The sequence below is a fragment of the Poecilia latipinna genome, unplaced genomic scaffold, assembly GCF_001443285.1.
Source record: "Poecilia latipinna isolate Pla-1442-1.1 unplaced genomic scaffold, P_latipinna-1.0 Scaffold3349, whole genome shotgun sequence".
NCBI classification, from domain to species: domain Eukaryota; kingdom Metazoa; phylum Chordata; class Actinopteri; order Cyprinodontiformes; family Poeciliidae; genus Poecilia; species Poecilia latipinna.
Window position 1 is genome coordinate 1 of NW_015115965.1, and position 18,393 is coordinate 18,393.

General features: G+C 38.4%; 2 protein-coding genes across 2 annotated transcripts; both read left to right on the forward strand.

The window, feature by feature from the left end:
- The first annotated feature begins 432 nt into the window (after positions 1-432).
- Positions 433-11,272, forward strand: ces2b (carboxylesterase 2b). Its single transcript, XM_015023575.1, has 25 exons — positions 433-700; positions 1,871-2,063; positions 2,146-2,287; positions 2,544-2,677; positions 2,755-2,908; positions 2,986-3,090; positions 3,991-4,089; positions 4,180-4,323; positions 4,417-4,494; positions 4,580-4,727; positions 4,835-4,984; positions 5,841-5,913; positions 5,986-6,167; positions 6,264-6,456; positions 6,548-6,689; positions 8,060-8,193; positions 8,308-8,461; positions 8,549-8,653; positions 8,730-8,828; positions 8,936-9,079; positions 9,181-9,258; positions 10,055-10,202; positions 10,300-10,449; positions 10,534-10,606; positions 10,681-11,272. The coding sequence occupies exons 1-25, from the start codon at positions 637-639 to the stop codon at positions 10,865-10,867; spliced, it is 3,273 nt and encodes a 1,090-aa protein (XP_014879061.1). The 5' UTR covers positions 433-636; the 3' UTR covers positions 10,868-11,272.
- Positions 11,273-11,377: 105 nt separating this feature from the next.
- On the forward strand, positions 11,378-17,119 carry LOC106940758 (liver carboxylesterase 2-like). The gene is made up of 13 exons (XM_015023579.1): positions 11,378-12,121; positions 13,678-13,870; positions 13,956-14,097; positions 14,955-15,088; positions 15,167-15,320; positions 15,424-15,525; positions 15,597-15,695; positions 15,778-15,921; positions 16,028-16,105; positions 16,187-16,334; positions 16,430-16,579; positions 16,652-16,724; positions 16,799-17,119. The coding sequence occupies exons 1-13, from the start codon at positions 12,049-12,051 to the stop codon at positions 16,983-16,985; spliced, it is 1,677 nt and encodes a 558-aa protein (XP_014879065.1). The 5' UTR covers positions 11,378-12,048; the 3' UTR covers positions 16,986-17,119.
- The last annotated feature ends 1,274 nt before the right edge of the window (positions 17,120-18,393 follow it).

Consider the following 18,393-nt stretch of genomic DNA (forward strand, 5'->3'; position numbering starts at 1 on the left):
ATTATTTTTTTGCAAATATAATACAAGCTTTGCAATAATCTATCCTTGTGTTTCCTGATACTTTAATATATTTTATATATTTAAATGTATACAGGGAACAGGAAATGTATTAATATTATAGATGGATTATTGCTAAAATGTTTTAAATTTGTTAGTTATAGTGCAAACATGCTGCTAATGGTTATACAAATAGAAAAAAAAATAAGTATCTGAGTTGTATGATTCAATGAAGACACCTCGAATATAATACTTAGACGCTTAAGTCTATTCATATTTATCTTCATACTGGTTGTTGGACAAAAATTGCAGTTAGTCAAACGACACCGTTTTTTGCTATTTAATCTTACTGTTAGTTCTTGGTATTAATGTCAGCCTTTTATTGTCTTTCTTTCGCTTCAATATTTATTCCAGAGGATGACGAAACCTTACCATTGACCTTATTGGCTATTGGCCTGATTGACTTTGATCTGTTGGCATCAGTGTCTGTGATCACGTGACAATTTCTGCAGGTAAATTGCACATGTTCGGCTCTGAACCTCTCAGTCTCCCATCAAGGTCCGCAGGAGGCGGTAGTATTTCTCTTGGTGGCTTTGCTGCACACAGTCAGTCAGTGGTCTCACAGTGAACTTCCAGATCATGAAGTGTCGCGTTTTCCTGCTCGTGTCCGTTTTGTTTCTAGGCGCCACCGCGGATCTACAAGGTAAGAAGCAGACTGTTTTCTTCTCTTCTCAGTTCCACATTATCGGACAAGCCTGTACCGAGGATGTTGCTTTCACGATTAAAAGTAGCCTCCCTGTCGAGCTGTAGCAAGTCAAAAGTTGTTAAAGAAGTGATTTTTGCACGCACAGTGCCGTATCGCAGCAGTAGTGAACTTAATACTGATTTGATTTTATTTAACCTCTGTTCCGGGTGTTGTCCGTTTTTACCTTTTACCTAATGCTTCGGTGTGCCCAAGGGTGACAGATTACATTATAACAGGTCCAGTGACGGTTGCATGATTAGCGGCTTGGTGGAGCCCCTCCCATTGTGCAATAAACCTGATTACATAGACTTCATTTATATTTGTCAGTGTTAAGTGTCTAACTAATCCTGCATGTATTTCTTTAGGGTTTGGAGCAGTAAAAGAATGTCTGGTCTAAAAGCGCCATAGGTTTAGACTTGAAATGTAAAAATCAGAAGGTCTATGAACAAAGCGTGCAAATTCACCACAAATCATAAACCAGACATTTTACCATTTTATTTGACTGAGTTGAAGTCCTTCTAATTTTGGGGACGGGGTTGTGACAGTGCAGTACAACTACTAACGTCTGTCTGTCCTGAGCACAAGCAACTTTTAGTCTGAAAGCCACCTCAGATTTTATGCTTCTATTTACAATATTTGTCACAAATAATCCATCCCAACTGGAGTGTATTACAGAGAGGTTGCTCAACACAGAGCAGTTTTTAAAAATCCCTCTTCTGAGTGCTGGTTGGTTACTCCGCTCAGACAGCAGTTCACCCGACCTCCTCCTCCTCCACACTAAATAAATTAAAATCTGAACTTATATTTAAGATGAAAACTTCAAATTTTCTATACTTACTATTTTGGATGCATTCTCAACCCCTTTTTCTTTCCCCCCCCCCCCCCTTTTTTTTTTTTTTGTATATTTCACTATTCCAGACATGGACACTTAATAGCTGTTAGCTTCAACAGAAACATGGGGATCTGCTGTAAAAATGATGTACGTTCTTTAAATATGATGAAGGAAACAACCAGAAATATAAGCATTAATTTGAAAAGCAAAATTGTGATAAACTATTAAATAATGATTCAGGATGTTGATTTTTATTTATTTATTTATTTAATTAATTTATTTTTTTATCCTGACAGCACCCGAGGTCCAAACCAAGCTTGGCAGACTGAAAGGTCAGTATGTGAGTGTAAAGGGGAAGGAGACCGGCGTCCACAGCTTCTTGGGCGTCCCCTTTGCTAAGCCTCCGCTCGGCCCCACCCTGAGACTGGCCGCACCCCAGCCTGCAGAGGGATGGCAAGGACTGAGAGACGCCACGAAGCAACCCAACATGTACGATGCATGTTTCTATTTAGGAACCTCTAGTCTTGCAAGGTCTGTTAAAGCGATTATTGAGAAAATGTATATTTTGCAGGTGCATTCAAGATATGGACTTTGTTGACAAGTTGTTTGAAAAACTCAGTGGAATGAAGACAGAAATGCCAGATATTTCTGAAGACTGTCTGTATCTCAACATTCACACCCCTGCAAACAGAGCTCCTGATGCCAAGCTCCCTGTAAGAAACCTTTGGTCTGGCTTGCATGTGTCTGTGTTAGATCATTGAGAATCGGCTTCAAATTGGTTTGAGACAAACGTGAAGAGGTGGGCAAACAAGTGACTGGATTACGTTTTGTTACTTTTCTACCCCAGAGTTTTAATATTGTTGAAGACATTCCACTTGTATACTATAAAAATAAAAAAATCTAGATAACTTTTCCAACTGCCTTGAATCACAAAACTGGATTTTATAGATGTATATTGTATATTTCCAGGTCATGGTGTGGATCCACGGTGGAGGCTTTGCCATTGGGTCTGCTTCAATGTTTGATGGGTCTGCTCTGGCTGCCTACCAAGATGTGGTTGTGGTTGTGATCCAGTATCGACTGGGCCTTCTGGGTTTTTTCAGGTAAATGAATGAAATTATCACTTCTTGCTACTTTTGCTTTGATCAAAACGCATTCTGCCACATTGTGTTTAATGCAGCACCGGAGATGAGCATGTGTCTGGGAACTTTGGTCTTTTGGACCAGATCCAAGCCCTGAAGTGGGTCAAGGAGCACATTCACAACTTTGGCGGAAATCAGGATTTGGTCACCATATTTGGGGAGTCTGCAGGTGGAGTTAGTGTGTCCCTACTGGTAAGAAATCATCTGGAGAGAAAATGTTTTTTGCAAACAAATCCTGGTTTTAATGGTACAGCAATTTACATCCTCAGCTCCTGTCTCCATTGTCTCATGGGCTGTTCCAACATGCCATTGCTGAGAGTGGCACAGCTGGAATGGATGCAATTTTTATGCCACATCCTGTTCCAGTAATGCAGGTCAGTTGTCAGTTTATAGTAAAAACCAGGTGTTTAAAAAAAATCTCGTTTTCTCCCCGTCACTGTCTGATACTAAATGAGACATTTTATTTGTTGTTTTATCTCAGTTGAAATGACCAAAATAGCTTTTGTTTGCTAAATAATAATACAATTTTTGTGAGGATTCTATAATTATTTTTCACTGATTTTTAGACCTGCTTAAAATACAGTGCCTTCAATTCAGTTCTATCCAATTTTCTGCAGCAGTTTTTGTGACGGTGGATCTGAAAAATCTGACTGGAGACACTGGCATAGTTCTGTGTCATGCATCATTATGTTCTTGATTTTAAGTTGATTGTAGATCCTTCTGCAATCATCTCCATAGGTTGCAGACCAGTTCCCAGAACAAAACCAGCTTTTTTTTATTAGCTTGTTGAGGTTTTTTTTTTTTTTTTAAGCACTTGCTCTGATGATGCTACCTCAACAGATAATGGCAGAACATTTCTCACATAACAGAATTATAGAAAATGTGCATCATCTTTCTGTAAATACTTAAGTCAAATGGTTCTTCCAAATGGACTCTGACCCTGAGCATACCGCCAGGTTAGTTCAAACACAATTTAAGGTCAACTAAGTAAATGTTTTGAAGCTGATCTCACTGTCATAGAAAAGTGGAGTGCAGAGCTGAAAATGTGTACTGATTGACCGGAGGTATCAAATTTAAAGGCGGCTGTACCAAATGTTCAGGAAATGCATAACAACTTCAGACTTTGGAGAAGTTAATAAAAAAAACAAATAGCCTTTTGTTTGTTCAGTGAAGAGAGGCAGTGTGTCTTTGTTTGTATGTAAATATTGGGTTTTTAACAGAAATATCAGTTGATCACAGGATGTGTTAACAAACTAAAATGAATCTTTCCTCAGGCTGCTGCAAATGCATCGGGCTGTAGCCTTGAAAGCTCAGAGAAGATTGCTAAATGCATGAGGAACCTTTGTATTGATGCCATATTGACATTGGGGAAGGTGAGATGTTGGTGAAAACAGTAGAACCTTTCTATGGTTGAAGAATCGTTTTTTTCACATAATCTTTTCTATACATTTTATTCTCTCAAGGATCCAAATTTGAGATTTTCTGTAAGTATTGATGGGCATTTCCTGACCAAACCTGTGTCTGAGCTGCTCCAGAAGCGTGAACTCCTCACTATACCTTTCATGACTGGTGTTAATGATCATGAAGGGGGATTTGTCCTTCCTGGTGTAAGTTATAAGATTTTAGATCACTAAAAAGCATTTCTTTAGTGCTGTAATAATAAATGCCTCGCATGCTTAAGTTTTGTTCTATTTCTTTAGGAACTCGCTCCTCCAAACTGGACAGAAGGAATGGACCGAGAGCAGGTTGCAAACATGGTGTTTTTCTTCTACCCGCTGGTAAGAGTCTCATGGTCTGATATTTTAATGTTATGGTTAACATACATTTTCAAATGTTTCTGACATACTTTACTGCTCTTTTCAGCCTGAAGATGGACCCATAAGAGAGTTAATTTTAAATGAATATATCGGAAGTGGTGAAGACCGAATCAGAAACAGAGATGGAATGACCGAGCTGCTTGGAGATTTCTTTTTTAACATTCCAGCCATTAAGATAGCAAATGCTCATAGAGGTATTTTCTTCCAGGCAAATACAAAGTTCAAGTCTTTTTTTTTTTTTTTTTTTTTTTTTTTTTTTTAAAAAAAATTTTACACCAATTACCAATTTATGCCCCACCAGATGCGGGCGCTGCTGTGTATTTGTACGAGTTTCATCACGCTCCCAAGTTCCTTCAGAAAAAAAGGCCCAGCTTTGTCAAAAGTGACCATGCAGATGAGATCTTCTCTGTGCTTGGATTTTGCTTCACAACCACCCATGTGAAGCTAACTGGTAAGTTCAACTGAGCCCCTGTAGAGAATGGGTCAGCCTCAGAAAGACTGGTGTAGTGGCCTAATATAAAATGCATGCAAACCTACCTTGAACATATCCATGCATAGAAAGATGTAAAATATTTACTATTCAAACGGTGTTGAAAAATCCTAACGTTGCATTTTTTTTTAACTAAATATTTTTCTGTTCCACAGATTTTATTTTTAAAATGATTTAAATGTAGTAAATATGAATTTCAGAAAAGATGTTCACATGCATTTAAATGCAAGGGAATACCATTTGTTTGTTGCTATGCAACAGACCTTAAATGAATATACTACAGCAGATTGAGACATTCAGATGATATTTAATTTTGAATAGGTTTCTTCCATCAGAAGTGGAAATAAAAAGCCTTCAAAAAATGATCTGTTTGGTCTTTGTATGACATAGCATGTATGATAAACCCTGCTTTTCACACAAGAGCCAGCAGAGAGAGGCAGAAATATGCACTTTGATTGACATGAAGTAAAGACATTTTTTGAAATTGTTTATAGTTTAGTTTTAAGTTCCAAGAAAGGAAAAGCCAAATGTCCAACGGCTTTCCAGCATCAGACTTCCCTACCAGACAGCATCTGTGTGATCAATAGAAGGCAGAGAGACCCAAAGGAACCGAAAACCGGTCCTAAATATTGCTTCTGATTAACCTCAGGTCCACAGTCTGTGACAAATTTCTGTTAAAATAATGTCACAATGAAGAACTTTTACATATTGCAGGTAAACGCAGTGTATTGTGTGAAAATGTGTGGGGTTTGTCATTCATAAGAACAACAAAAAATTTGGAGCACCAAACGGCTTCACTGCTTCATTACCAATTTAGATCCATGCCCTGAAGAGGAGGAAGAGTTGAGCAGAATCATGATGAGCTACTGGGGCAACTTTGCTCGCACAGGGTAAGAGCGAGTGTTTACTAAAAGTGCAGAATGCACAGATCATGGAACGTTGAAGATGTTGTTTGTTTGTAGGTGCCCCAATGGAGACGGCCTCGTCAACTGGCCTAAATATGGAGCAGACGAAAAGCAGCTGTCTATTGATTTAAAGAAGCAGGTACCAGTCCAGGTGCCTAGGAAGGACCGTTTCATCTTTGTGACCCAGACTCTGCAAAAAAAGATGCAGCAGCATAGGAAGGATGTGGAGAACAAAAAATGTATAACTTTATTTTTTTTTTATTCTTGTTTGTGTATAATCAGAGATTTTATGATGTGTTAAAATAGAATTCTGATTAATTTCTAAAATCCTACAGCACCCGAGGTCCAAACAAAGCTTGGCAGACTGAAAGGTCAGTATGTGAGCGTAAAGGGGAAGGAGAGCGGCGTCCACGCCTTCCTGGGCGTCCCCTTTGCTAAGCCCCCCCTCGGCCCCACCCTGAGACTGGCCGCACCTCAGCCTGCAGAGGGATGGCAAGGACTGAGAGACGCCACGAAGCAGCCCAACATGTATGTACTCTTCTTTTAGGATCCGCTAGACCTGGAGGTTCTGTGCAGTTCTTATTCATCAGAATTTACTTTTTTTTTTTTTTTTAAACAGGTGCATTCAAAATATGGACTTCGTTGACGAGCTGCTTCAAAAACTCAAGGGCTTAATAGTAGAAATCCCAGATATTTCTGAAGACTGCCTGTATCTCAACATTTACACCCCTGCAAACAGAGCTGCTGATGCCAAGCTCCCTGTAAGAAACCTCTGCTTAAACTCTTTAACTACGACATTGAGGTTCAAAGCAAACATTTAATTCAAAAGTCTCAAGTTTCAGATTCTGAGGAACACGAACGCAGCATGTTTTAAAGTTGGTTTGGGATGAAGAAAAGGAATTTTTGTTCTGCTCTAAACTGTGATGTACCTTCACCCCGTTTATCTAAACAATACCCATGTTGGTGATTCCAACCTCCTTAGTTGTAGACTTTGTAAAGATCTTAATAAGTAGGACTATCACTGAAAATGTTATTTAATTTCAATTAAAATTCAAGTTATTTGAATTTTAAACAGATCAATTGTACACAAACTTGTTGGATTCATTTTGGTTAAATTTGATTATAGGCTTACAGAAAATGAAAATTCAAAACACTGAGTAAATTAAATAAGACATAAAAATTGATTACTAGTTGAAGAAAGCCAGTACTCAAAACTCTTTCTGTTTGAATTACTGCATTAATGGAGGTGATCAACCTGTGACTGCTTGCTGAGGTGTTAATTTTAATCCCAGGTTGGTTTGATCTCTCTCTTCAGCTCATCTGACTTGTTGACTCTTGGATCTTGTTATTTTCTTGTATTATGATTATACTCATCAGATTCTTTGTGGGGATTGAGGTCAGGCCAGTTTGGTGGTGATGATGAAAGCAGGTATTGGTGCTTCTACCAGGTGTCCAATCCTACTGGCAAATGATGACGACATTATAAAACTTGTCAGCAGAAGGACACTTGAAGCGCTCTAATATTTTCAGGCAAACGGATACACCAACAAAGAATGTATGGCCATCTGTTGGTGACCTTAAGGTCAAACACTCATGGGTTATGCAGCAGGAAAAATGACCCAAAGCACATCAGCAATCCTACCTATGAATGACTCAAAAGTAAGAATGTGTTGGAGTGGCTTAGTCAAAGTACAGACTTCCATAATGGATTCCCCATGGAATGACTAGAAACAGGTTATTCTTGGTCAAACGCCCTCCAATGTGAATACATTAAAACGATTCCGTGAAGAGGAGTATTCAAAATTTTTCCCACTATAAGGTGGCAACACCAGATATTGTGGTGACTGAGGAAGTTACCTTATCACCCAGGACTATGTGGGCTACAATAGCTTCTTTATTAACTCTTCTTTTTAAAACTTCTCTTGGCATTTAGGAAAGTTTGGCGTTTCATGTTTTGTAACATTTAAGCAGAAGTGAAAACAGAATAAATCTGTAAGGAGCAACACACTGTTTGAATTGCTGAAATATGTCACCGTTTTAATCATTTTCTGCTTTGAGATATGCCTGCTTATGCTCTGGAATATTAAAAATAGGCAAATTGCTCAACAAATGAGTTCTACTCCTTTCTCAGGTCATGGTGTGGATCCACGGCGGAAGCTTTCTTCTTGGGTCGGCGTCGGGGTACGATGGCTCTGCTCTGGCTGCATACCAGGATGTGGTTGTGGTTCTGATCCAGTATCGACTGGGAGCTCTGGGCTTTGTCAGGTAAATAAGTTACTGAAGCATGATTGGAAGCACACCGGCATTGCATTTTGGTGATTTGAATTTGATGTGTATATATATATATATATATAAAAAAAACCACTTTATTTTATACAGTACTGGAGATGAGCATTTGCCAGGAAACTTTGGCCTTTTGGACCAGATCCAAGCCCTGCGGTGGATAAAGGAGAACATTCACAGCTTTGGAGGAAACCCAGATTTGGTCACCATATTTGGGGAGTCTGCTGGTGGTGTTAGCGTTTCACTCCTGGTATGAAGTCATCAGAAAACATTTCTCTTTGTTGTCATTGCCAACACCAACACACTTTCTAATTTGTTCTACCGTTTAAATCCTCAGCTTCTGTCTCCACTGTCTGATGGCCTGTTCCACCGAGCCATTGCCGAGAGTGGCACAGCTGCAATGGATCTTCTTGTTGTTAGTGATGCTGTCCCAGTGATGCAGGTGAGATATTTTTTTAGTTGTTGTGTATTATGATTTAATTTCTTGTTTCCAAAGAAATGAGTGTATCTTTCTTCAGGCGGTTGTAAACGCATCAGGATGTAGCCTTGGGTGCACAGAGAAGATTGCTAAATGCATGAGGAACCTGGACATTGACACCATACTGGCATTAGGGAAGGTGAGATGCTGGAAGGAGAAAAAGAAAATCTTCAGTTTCTGCAGGTTTTTTCATAATCTCTCCACTTTTTCTTTTTTTTTTTTTTTAACACATCTTGCTCTCTCAAGGATCAAAGTTTAAGGTGTCCTGTAAACATTGATGGACACTTCCTGACCGAGCCTGTGCCTGAACTGTTCCAGAAGCACAAACTCCACACTGTGCCATTTATGACTGGCATTAATGATCATGAAGGAGGTTATGGTATTTCTGATGTAAGTTTTGAATGTTTATGAGCATTTCAGACCACTGATTCGGCATAGTTTTTGTTGTTGTTTTAATTATGCTAATTCTAAGTTTTATCTGTTTTCTGTAGCACTATGCTCCACCAAACTGGACAGAAGGAATGGATCAAGAGCTGGTCAGAAACATCCTGTCCGTCTTTTACCCCCTTGTAAGACTCATGTTGTCTGTTGTGGTAACCTGTAAATATATTTATACCCCTTCAATATTTTTATTAATCTTATTTTTATGGGATTTTTTTTTAGTCTCTTTAGAGATCATTATCCTGCCTGTATCATGTGTCAGTGTTCCTAAGGTTGGGAAGCACTGGATCCAATTGACCAACACATATTTGGTCATATTTTTGAGGTGGAAGGAGAGTTATACAGAGTTTTCCAGTATATTTTACAATTGCTTGCATCTGTATTGGAATGGCTTTACTGACACTGTAAGGATAAAGTTATTGAGAGGTTTAAAATAGGATGAGGTTATAAAACATTTCAAGCTTCCAACAAATCAAGGGGTACTGCTCATCTCATATGAATGAAAAGGATATATAGCACACATGTAACACAATGAAACATGGCAGTAGCAGAATCATGTTGTGAGGAAGCTGGTCAGATCGATTGAGCTAAATTCATGGTATTTCTTGAAGGCGCCAATAACTTGAGATCGCGGCAGAGGTCCAAGCAGAACAGTGGTTTAGATCAAAGCAAATTGAATTGTTTGAATTAGGGTTTTAAATGAGCAAAGCCGGTAGACAGATTCTAGTCTGACGGCTTTAATTCCAATGCACCATTTTCCTTCTACAATTATGTACTGCTTTGTGGGAGGTGATCATGTAAATCACAATGAAACATGCATGCAATTTGTTGTTTTGTAACGTGAAGAAATATAAGGGGTGTGAATACTTTAGCATTTCTTTCCTCGCACAATTAGGTTTTTTCATAAATTGTTTCTCCTTTCAGCCTGAGCAGGCGGTCATCAGAGACTTGATTGTTAAAGAATACACCGGATCTGGTGAAGACCGCATCCGAAACAGAGATGGATATATGGAGCTGCTCGGAGATTTCTTTTTTACTATTCCAGCCATTAAAGCGGCAAAGGCTCACAGAGGTTTTTTTTTTTTTTTTCCATGCAAGGAATCTATTCACTGGATATTTTCTATTGTTGTATTTCCCCAACGATTGACACTTGCATGTACCACCTCCAGATGCAGGCGCCGCTGTGTACTTGTACGAGTATCATCACGCTCCCACAATTCTGCAGAAAATAAGGCCGAGCTTTGTTAAATGTGACCATATGGATGAAATCTTGACGGTGCTGGGACTTTGCTTCACAACTACCCATGTAAAATTAGCTGGTAAGTGCATCTAACTTACCCCCAGATATTTAATGTATTTGTGCATTTTTACCTAGTGACACCAATGCTTACTGATTAATTTAGATGAATGTCCAAAAGAGGAGGAAGAGTTTAGCAAAATCATGATGAACTACTGGGGCAACTTCGCTCGCACAGGGTAAGAGCGGCTGCTTATTCAAAATACAAAGTACACACAGCTAATACAAAGTTTACAGCAATATTTGTTTATAGGTCTCCTAATGGCGATGGCCTTGTCAAGTGGCCCAGATATGGAGCGGAGGAAAAGTACCTGTCTCTCGATTTGAAGGAGCAGGTGTCTGGTCAGTCCCTCAGGAAGAACCGGTTCGTCTTTGTGACCCAAACTCTGCCAGAGAAGATCAAGAAGCTTCAGGAGACTGTGCAGCACAGCGAGCTGTAGTGCAGCATCATATGGAAGTCGCCTCTAACACCCTTGTTTTTAAATTTAAACTACTTATTTTTGATATTTGGAGTGTTATTGGGAAATATGTGTATTCATGTTCAATGAAAGAAATTTAAAAAAAAAATAGATTAGCAACTTTTAATATAAAGAAAGTAGTCTTGTTGAAAAACGACACATTTTTGACTTCTTTGAACACCTGTTAGCCCTACTGATGTTTGAGAAAGAGAGATTTTCTTTTTACATACATTACTTCAGAGGATTTGCAAGATAGTTGGGAAACGATATTCACAATCTGTATCAAAGCCTTTCTTTGTTGAGAGTAAATGACATAAAGAGTGCCCAAGGCGAGTGAATAAGTGGGGGAGGAATGCATTTCTGTTCTTCTTTAAAATCTCTGGAAAACAAAAACAAATCTGAAGCTGAAAAAAAAATCTGGCAGTAAAACAAACTGGAACAATTTTTTTGGAACAGAATTTTATATATATATATATATATATATATATATATATATATATATATGACAAATACAAGTGTTAGATGTGGGTGTGCAAAAAAGACAATAGAGAAAGGGGGGAGAAAAAAAAGAAATGGAGTCCAGTGTGGTACTTGGGTACAGAAATTTTTAATAAAAATGTAATATGTTTTATCTCAAGATCAAATATGCTTTAATAATTTAAATTTTAAACAAAATAGGTAACTCTTTGCAGTCTCCTAAGTACCATGTGATTACCAAGTGAAATACTTTACTGTATATTACTATGTAATTGAACTAATTTGAGTGCCAATTATAATTAAATTACTGTTTAATAGTACCTAAATTACCTATTATTTAACAAAATAAATGACCACACATTACCATATACAGTGTATCACTACGTTACTAAAGCTGATTGGTGGGTAATTGTGATACCTTCTTTATGGATTACACAGTAAATTTAAGCAGACTTTATATTTTAAGCAGATATCATAAAACTCATGCTTTATACACAGGTTAATCTTCATTTAACCTGTGCATAAACTAGCAGCAATAAAGTACTCCACAAGTAGATGCAAATCCTGTGCTTGAGAGCTATGTGTTCAAGAGTTTAGTTGAAAAGTCAGTAGGAGGCAGCATCATTTCTTCTGATTACTTTGCTGCTGCCTTCACTAGTGTCAGATTTCACTTCCTGACTACCAACATGAAGTTCTACATTAAACACGTTTGCTGTCTTCTGTTTGTTGTTTTTCTTGGCGTCACTGCAGATTTGCAAGGTAAGTCATGCACAAGATGTTGGTCTGCTTGTGTCGAATATAAGCTGCTGGAAGTAGGGAAAAATGCTCTATCGATTTTACTTGATCTCTATTTTTGCACATTACCAAGTAGTAAATGTCTGAAAACAGAGTTTTTGAACACATTGTCCATTCTTGCTCTTTATTTACGACCTCTGTGCAGTAAGAGTTGGTGGATAACAGTGAGTCACTCAAGACCATTTGTATGTTGCTTCAGTAAATACAATTTCAGTTCCACTTCTTAAAAATGTAAATTCAGAGACATGTTCCACATGGACACTTCATGCACTGCAGTTGAGCAGGTTACACAAAGATTGTGTAAGCTGAGCTGCACAGAGCAGATTTCCGAGATGCACACTTGAATTGATTGGTCTGCCTCAATCATTTTGCTGAGATTTAAACCTTTAACACACACTGTAATGTTGTAATACCTTGTTTTGCTCTTTCTGTCTGTGCAGCAGCCAAAGTTCAAAGTATAACGAAGCCAATAAAAAGAATCAATAGAAAAAGAAATATCTTGCTGTAGTTTGTCAAAGTTTTAGTTCAGAGCTTAGAGGCTATGTCCTATCCTGGATATCTTCAGTCTGTTCTCCTGAGGAACATAAGCCTCCCAAAAATCCTGCCATTTTAAAAATGTTATTTATGCACTTATGCATATAATTTTATTTTTATACTTAATATCTGCACTAAAGTCCTTTCAGAGCAAGCAAAATATATGACAAACGGCAAAAACTAAAGTGTTGAAATGAAAATCTTTAAAGACATAAGGACAGCTCAGTAACAGAATCGAGTTATCAATTTTCACTACAGTCAAATGCAAACTGAAGAGAAATGGGTCTTTAAGAGCTCCATGAAATTACTGATTTTGTGAACAGACCTAACATGGAGACATTGGTTGTCCTAGACTCTACAGGTTGGGGTTATTGTCCAAATGCCTAATTGTCACTGCTTTTTAAATTGGAAGCCACATGGAACAATTTCTTGTTTGACCTCAGAGTTCAGTTATGAGGTTAGACATGCAAAAGGTCCTGGAGATGGAATGCTTGAAATTGTTCCTCTATTTGTTCCAGCTTTCTGAGTACAAATACTCAGAAAGTTGTTGATGAGGTGTTAAACCTCATAGATATTCCCTCATTTTATATATTAAGAATGCTGATGTAATTTTCCTGTCTCTATATGCATACTCATTATGAGGGATTGCTGTAAAGTCAAAGACGGAACGTAATTTATTGGATTTTCTTAGAAACTTTTGAAACGGTTTTGAATAATTAATTGAGCATACTGTAGTGTTTGATAACTAGGATCAATTGTAATGTATGATTTATTTGAAAAGATTTTGTAAATTGTCTTGAGATATTTGTTGTGATTTTGTGCTGTATAAATAAATTGAAGTCAAATTCCCCTGCATTTTAATAAACTGTTATTATCTGAATATGATAAAGCAACATTAGCAGTTAGAACAGCTGATTTCTTATTTTGTTATTTAACTTTGGAACAAAACCCTGTAACGTCATGATTGGTTCATAAAATCCTGACAGCACCAGAGGTCCAAACCAAGCTTGGCAGACTGAGAGGTCAGTATGTGAGCGTAAAGGGGAAGGAGAGCGGCGTCCACGCCTTCCTGGGCGTCCCTTTTGCTAAGCCTCCTCTCGGCCCCACCCTGAGACTGGCCGCACCTCAGCCTGCAGAGGGATGGCAAGGACTGAGAGACGCCATGAAGCAACCCAACATGTAGGACACGTTAGCTCCGGTTTTAGGAAGTTTACACCTGGAGGTTCTGTTTAGCATTTGCTTATGAAACATATCTGTTTTGCAGGTGCATTCAAAGTATGGATGTTGCCAATGAACTGATTGATAAACTCGGTTTGCTGATATCAGAAGTCCCAGAGCGTTCAGAAGACTGTCTGTACCTCAACATTTACAGCCCTGCAAATAGAGCTCCTGATGCCAAGCTCCCTGTAAGGATCGCTGCTTTAAATATGTGTATTCATGTGTCTTTTTTAATCCACACTCATTTCATCTGCTGTTATTGTAGCTATAATATACAGAGGCATAAGATTTTCAAGTTCCAAATTCTGTAAAATAGCGTGCACCATAATGGCCATCAGTAATATTGAACAAGCTGAGATTGATTTGCTCAAAGCAGCAGTACATAATTTCCCTCATATATTCAATACTTATTTTATCTGCCATATTTACAGGTTGTCCTCAATTACTCTCTGATACACTTCACAGTTTTTGGTGGATTCTGTGAATGTGAGCTGGCCAGGCCATCCTGCAGCACAGCATTCACAAATCATGACACTTCCACCTCCGTGCTTCACTGAGAATATTTTCCTATAATTCTGGGTTTGGTTTGTGCTAAGCATATTCTATGTTCTGGTGTGTCCAAATAATTGGCTTCACAGACCATTATCCCAAGAATGTCTTCATCTTTGTTTACATTATCACTCACCACACCTTAACCTGGCTTTCTGGTTTTTTTTTTATTAGTTAAAATATTGCAGAGGAATTGGAGTCCTCTGAGGATCTGGCTGTTTTTGAGAGGATCTATTTCAGAATCTTGATTTGAGTGTGGCTAGTGAAATTGAACTAGGTGATAATCAAATGATTTAAAGATGTGTGTTTGGCTTGAATAGGTTTTCACTTCATAAATTAATAAATTGTAATACAAAACTGGCAAATTGCATTACATAACTGCAGTCTCCATGTAAACACTAACAGGCCCTCTTGCTTCACCTAATGAGAAAACGTTGCAGATTGGTGTTTGATGAGCTCAGTGCAATCAAAGCAAAGCATTGAATTGCTCTCTCAGGTCATGGTGTGGATCCACGGTGGAGGCTTTGTGGTTGGATCTGCTTCGTCATATGACGGCTCTGCTCTGGCTGCATACCAGGATGTTGTTGTGGTTCTGATCCAGTATCGCCTGGGAGCTCTGGGCTTTGTCAGGTAAATAGGCTGCTAAAACATGATTACATCAAACCAGGAACATATTCTACTGATTTGAATTTGATGTAAACAATACAGCACCGGAGATGAGCATGTGCCAGGAAACTTTGGCCTTTTGGACCAGATCCAAGCCCTGAAGTGGGTCAAGGAGAATATTCACAGCTTTGGAGGAAACCCAGATTTAGTCACCATATTTGGGGTGTCTGCTGGTGGTATTAGCGTTTCACTCTTAGTAAGAACTCTTCAGTGATCCCCGCCCCTCTCCATCCCCTCTAAAAACTATTATAATCTTACTGCAAACACATAAATTATTGTTCTGCAACTTAAATCCTCAGCTTCTGTCTCCGTTATCCGATGGCCTGTTTCACCGAGCCATTGCTCAGAGTGGTACAGCTGCAATGGATATCCTGATGAATGATCCTGTGCCAGTAATGGAGGTTAGTTGTCCTTTTTTTGTCCTTTAACATGGTTTAATTTTTTTATTCCAAAGAAATGTACCTTTCTTCAGGCAGTAGCAAATGCTACAGGCTGTAGTCTTGAAAGCACAGAGAAGATTGCTGAATGCATGAGAAACCTGGACACTGATACCATACTGGCGTTAGGGAAGGTGAGGTGCTGAATGAAAAAATTCATATAGTTTAGATATATTATTTCTGCTCATTTCACCATCTCCACCATTTCTTCTTAAGGATCCATTTTTGAGATATCCAATACATGTTGATGGCCACTTCCTGACTGAGCCTGTCCCTGAGCTGCTCCAGAAGCACAAACTCCTCACTGTGCCATTCATAACCGGTGTTAATAATCATGAAGGAGGTTTTGTTGTTGGTGATGTAAGCTATAAATGTTTAATTACTGAAGGAGGATGTTTTTTTTTTTTTTGTTATTTTATTAATGTCTACTGTAAGATTGGTCATTAATTTGATTTACTTCCTGTAGCACTTTGCTCCTCCAAACTGGAGAGAAGGAATGGATCGAGAGCAGGTTGTGGACATGGTGTCTATGCTTTACCCTCTTGTAAGACACATATTGCCTCATATATCAGTGTCACTTTCCCTCTGCACGAACCAGATTCTTTGACTTTTTCTCCCTGTTGAGGCCCAAGATGCAGCCATTGGAGATCTGATTGTGACGACGTATGTCGGATCTGGTGAAAACCGCATCAGAAACAGAGATGGATATACTGAATTTATAGGAGATTTCTTTTTTTCCACCCCGGCCGTGAAAGTAGCAAATGCTCACAGAGGTATTTAATTCCAAATCATGCATTTAGATCAGTGCTGGTTATTTTCCTCTGCAGCGCTTTCTAAACAAACACGATACCTGTTGGTCCACGACCAGATGCAGGTGCTGATGTGTTCTTGTATGAATATCATCACGTCCCCAACTTTCAAAAGAAAAGAAGGCCCAGCTTTGTTAAGTGCGACCATCTAGATGAGGTCTTTATGGTGCAGGGATACTGCTTTACAACTACACATGCAATATTAACTGGTAAGTGTACCTAATTTACCCCCAAATGTCAAGCTTGTGGATTTTTCCAAATGGCTTCACTGTTAATTTCAGATGCATGTCCTGAAGAGGAGGAAGAGTTTAGCAAAATCATGATGAACTACTGGGGCAACTTCGCTCGCACAGGGTAAGAGCGGCTGCTTGTTCAAAATACAAAGTACACACAGCTAATACAAAGTTTACAGCAATATTTGTTTATAGGTCTCCTAATGGCGATGGCCTCGTCAAGTGGCCCAGGTATGGAGCGGAGGAAAAGTACCTGTCTCTCGATTTGAAGGAGCAGGTGTCTGGTCAGTCCCTCAGGAAGGACCGGTTCGTCTTTGTGACCCAAACTCTGCCAGAGAAGATCAAGAAGCTTCAGGAGGACGTGCAGCACAGTGAGTTGTAGTGCAGACTTATCAAGATTTAAAAACAGTGCAAGAGTGAAACGATCTTTTTACTAGTGTGTTGTCATTTTAAAGACACCTACCTACTGTCAATACTGGTTATGCTGGGATTTTATTTTACTTTTACAGGATTCCTCTACATTTCCTCTTCTAAAGTTCTTTGTTCCTTTTAAATGAGAAATTTGATTATGCAGAATCTACTTTGAAAATTCTCATGATGCATGTATTTACATTGCCTGTATTTTAGACAAACTGTAAGCATGTAACTTCTGCTTATTTGTATTTGCAATGGAAAGCCCTTTCAATATGATGCTTAATAATCACTGGGCTAAAGTACAGTAATGTAAAAAAATGTTTGCCCTTTTAAAAAGGCCACACATTTTAAATTTGTTTTTGTACTTAACTGCTCTAGCTCACCAAAAAAAAAAATCAATAAAGAAAACAGTGAAAACTGTTTTAAATCTCGCTGGTCCTATGGCAATAAATGGCAACATTTTTGCCCGTTCTCTTTACTGTTGAATCTCAAATGAAAAACTTAGCTGGGGCAAGAAAAGCCTGAAATGTTTTAAATGTTCTGGGAATTTTTGTGACCTCCTAGATGAGTTGTGGAGACACTTTGGGAGCAATTCTGGTAGACAAGTCACTCCTGGGAATTCTCTTGAATTTCCTTACACTGATTTTGAGATTTTTTATTTTTTTTGCCTACTTTATGTTGTCAGGTTCTGTTAAAGTAATTTCTAACTTACAAAGCTTTTTGAATAGTCTAAGCTGATTCATATTTTACCCAAAGGAGCTGGAGGGATTTCTATTCTCACAGGAACAGGTTGGTTCAGACTGCTTGTTGCGCTGGGTGAAATCACTATTTGGATTCGGGTTATCTTAGTCTGATATGAACATTTGTTTGATGATCTGAAATATTCAGGTGTGGAAAAAAAAAATCTGTAGGGAGGCAAATACTTTTTTCGCATCACTACAGCTTTTTAGTAAACACCACTATGGAAACGCGAAGCACACTTACACCCACATAAGATATGAGAAACAGATTTAAATTTTTATTTTTATTACTGAGTGCTTAAGCTGAAAAGCTCCCTGAAGTCTGTGAGCAGTTCAAAAGGTCAAACCTAAAACTTCCAATGAAACCAAGCATATGGTATTATTACAAAGCAACACTTTTCAAAGGCAAATCACTCATATAGCTGGGTTTACAGATCAGAGAATTTCAATAAAAAGTTGTCATGAAGTTAATAAAATGTGACATATCAAGGATGCTTCAGCAAACACCTGTTTTGCAGATGTTAGCAAAACTGCAGTCTGGTTTAAAAAAAAAAAAAAGAAGAAAAAAAAAGTGCTGGCCACTGGTCTTCATGATTTACTGACCTGCCCAGAAAAGTGCACTTGGAGTAGGAAAGC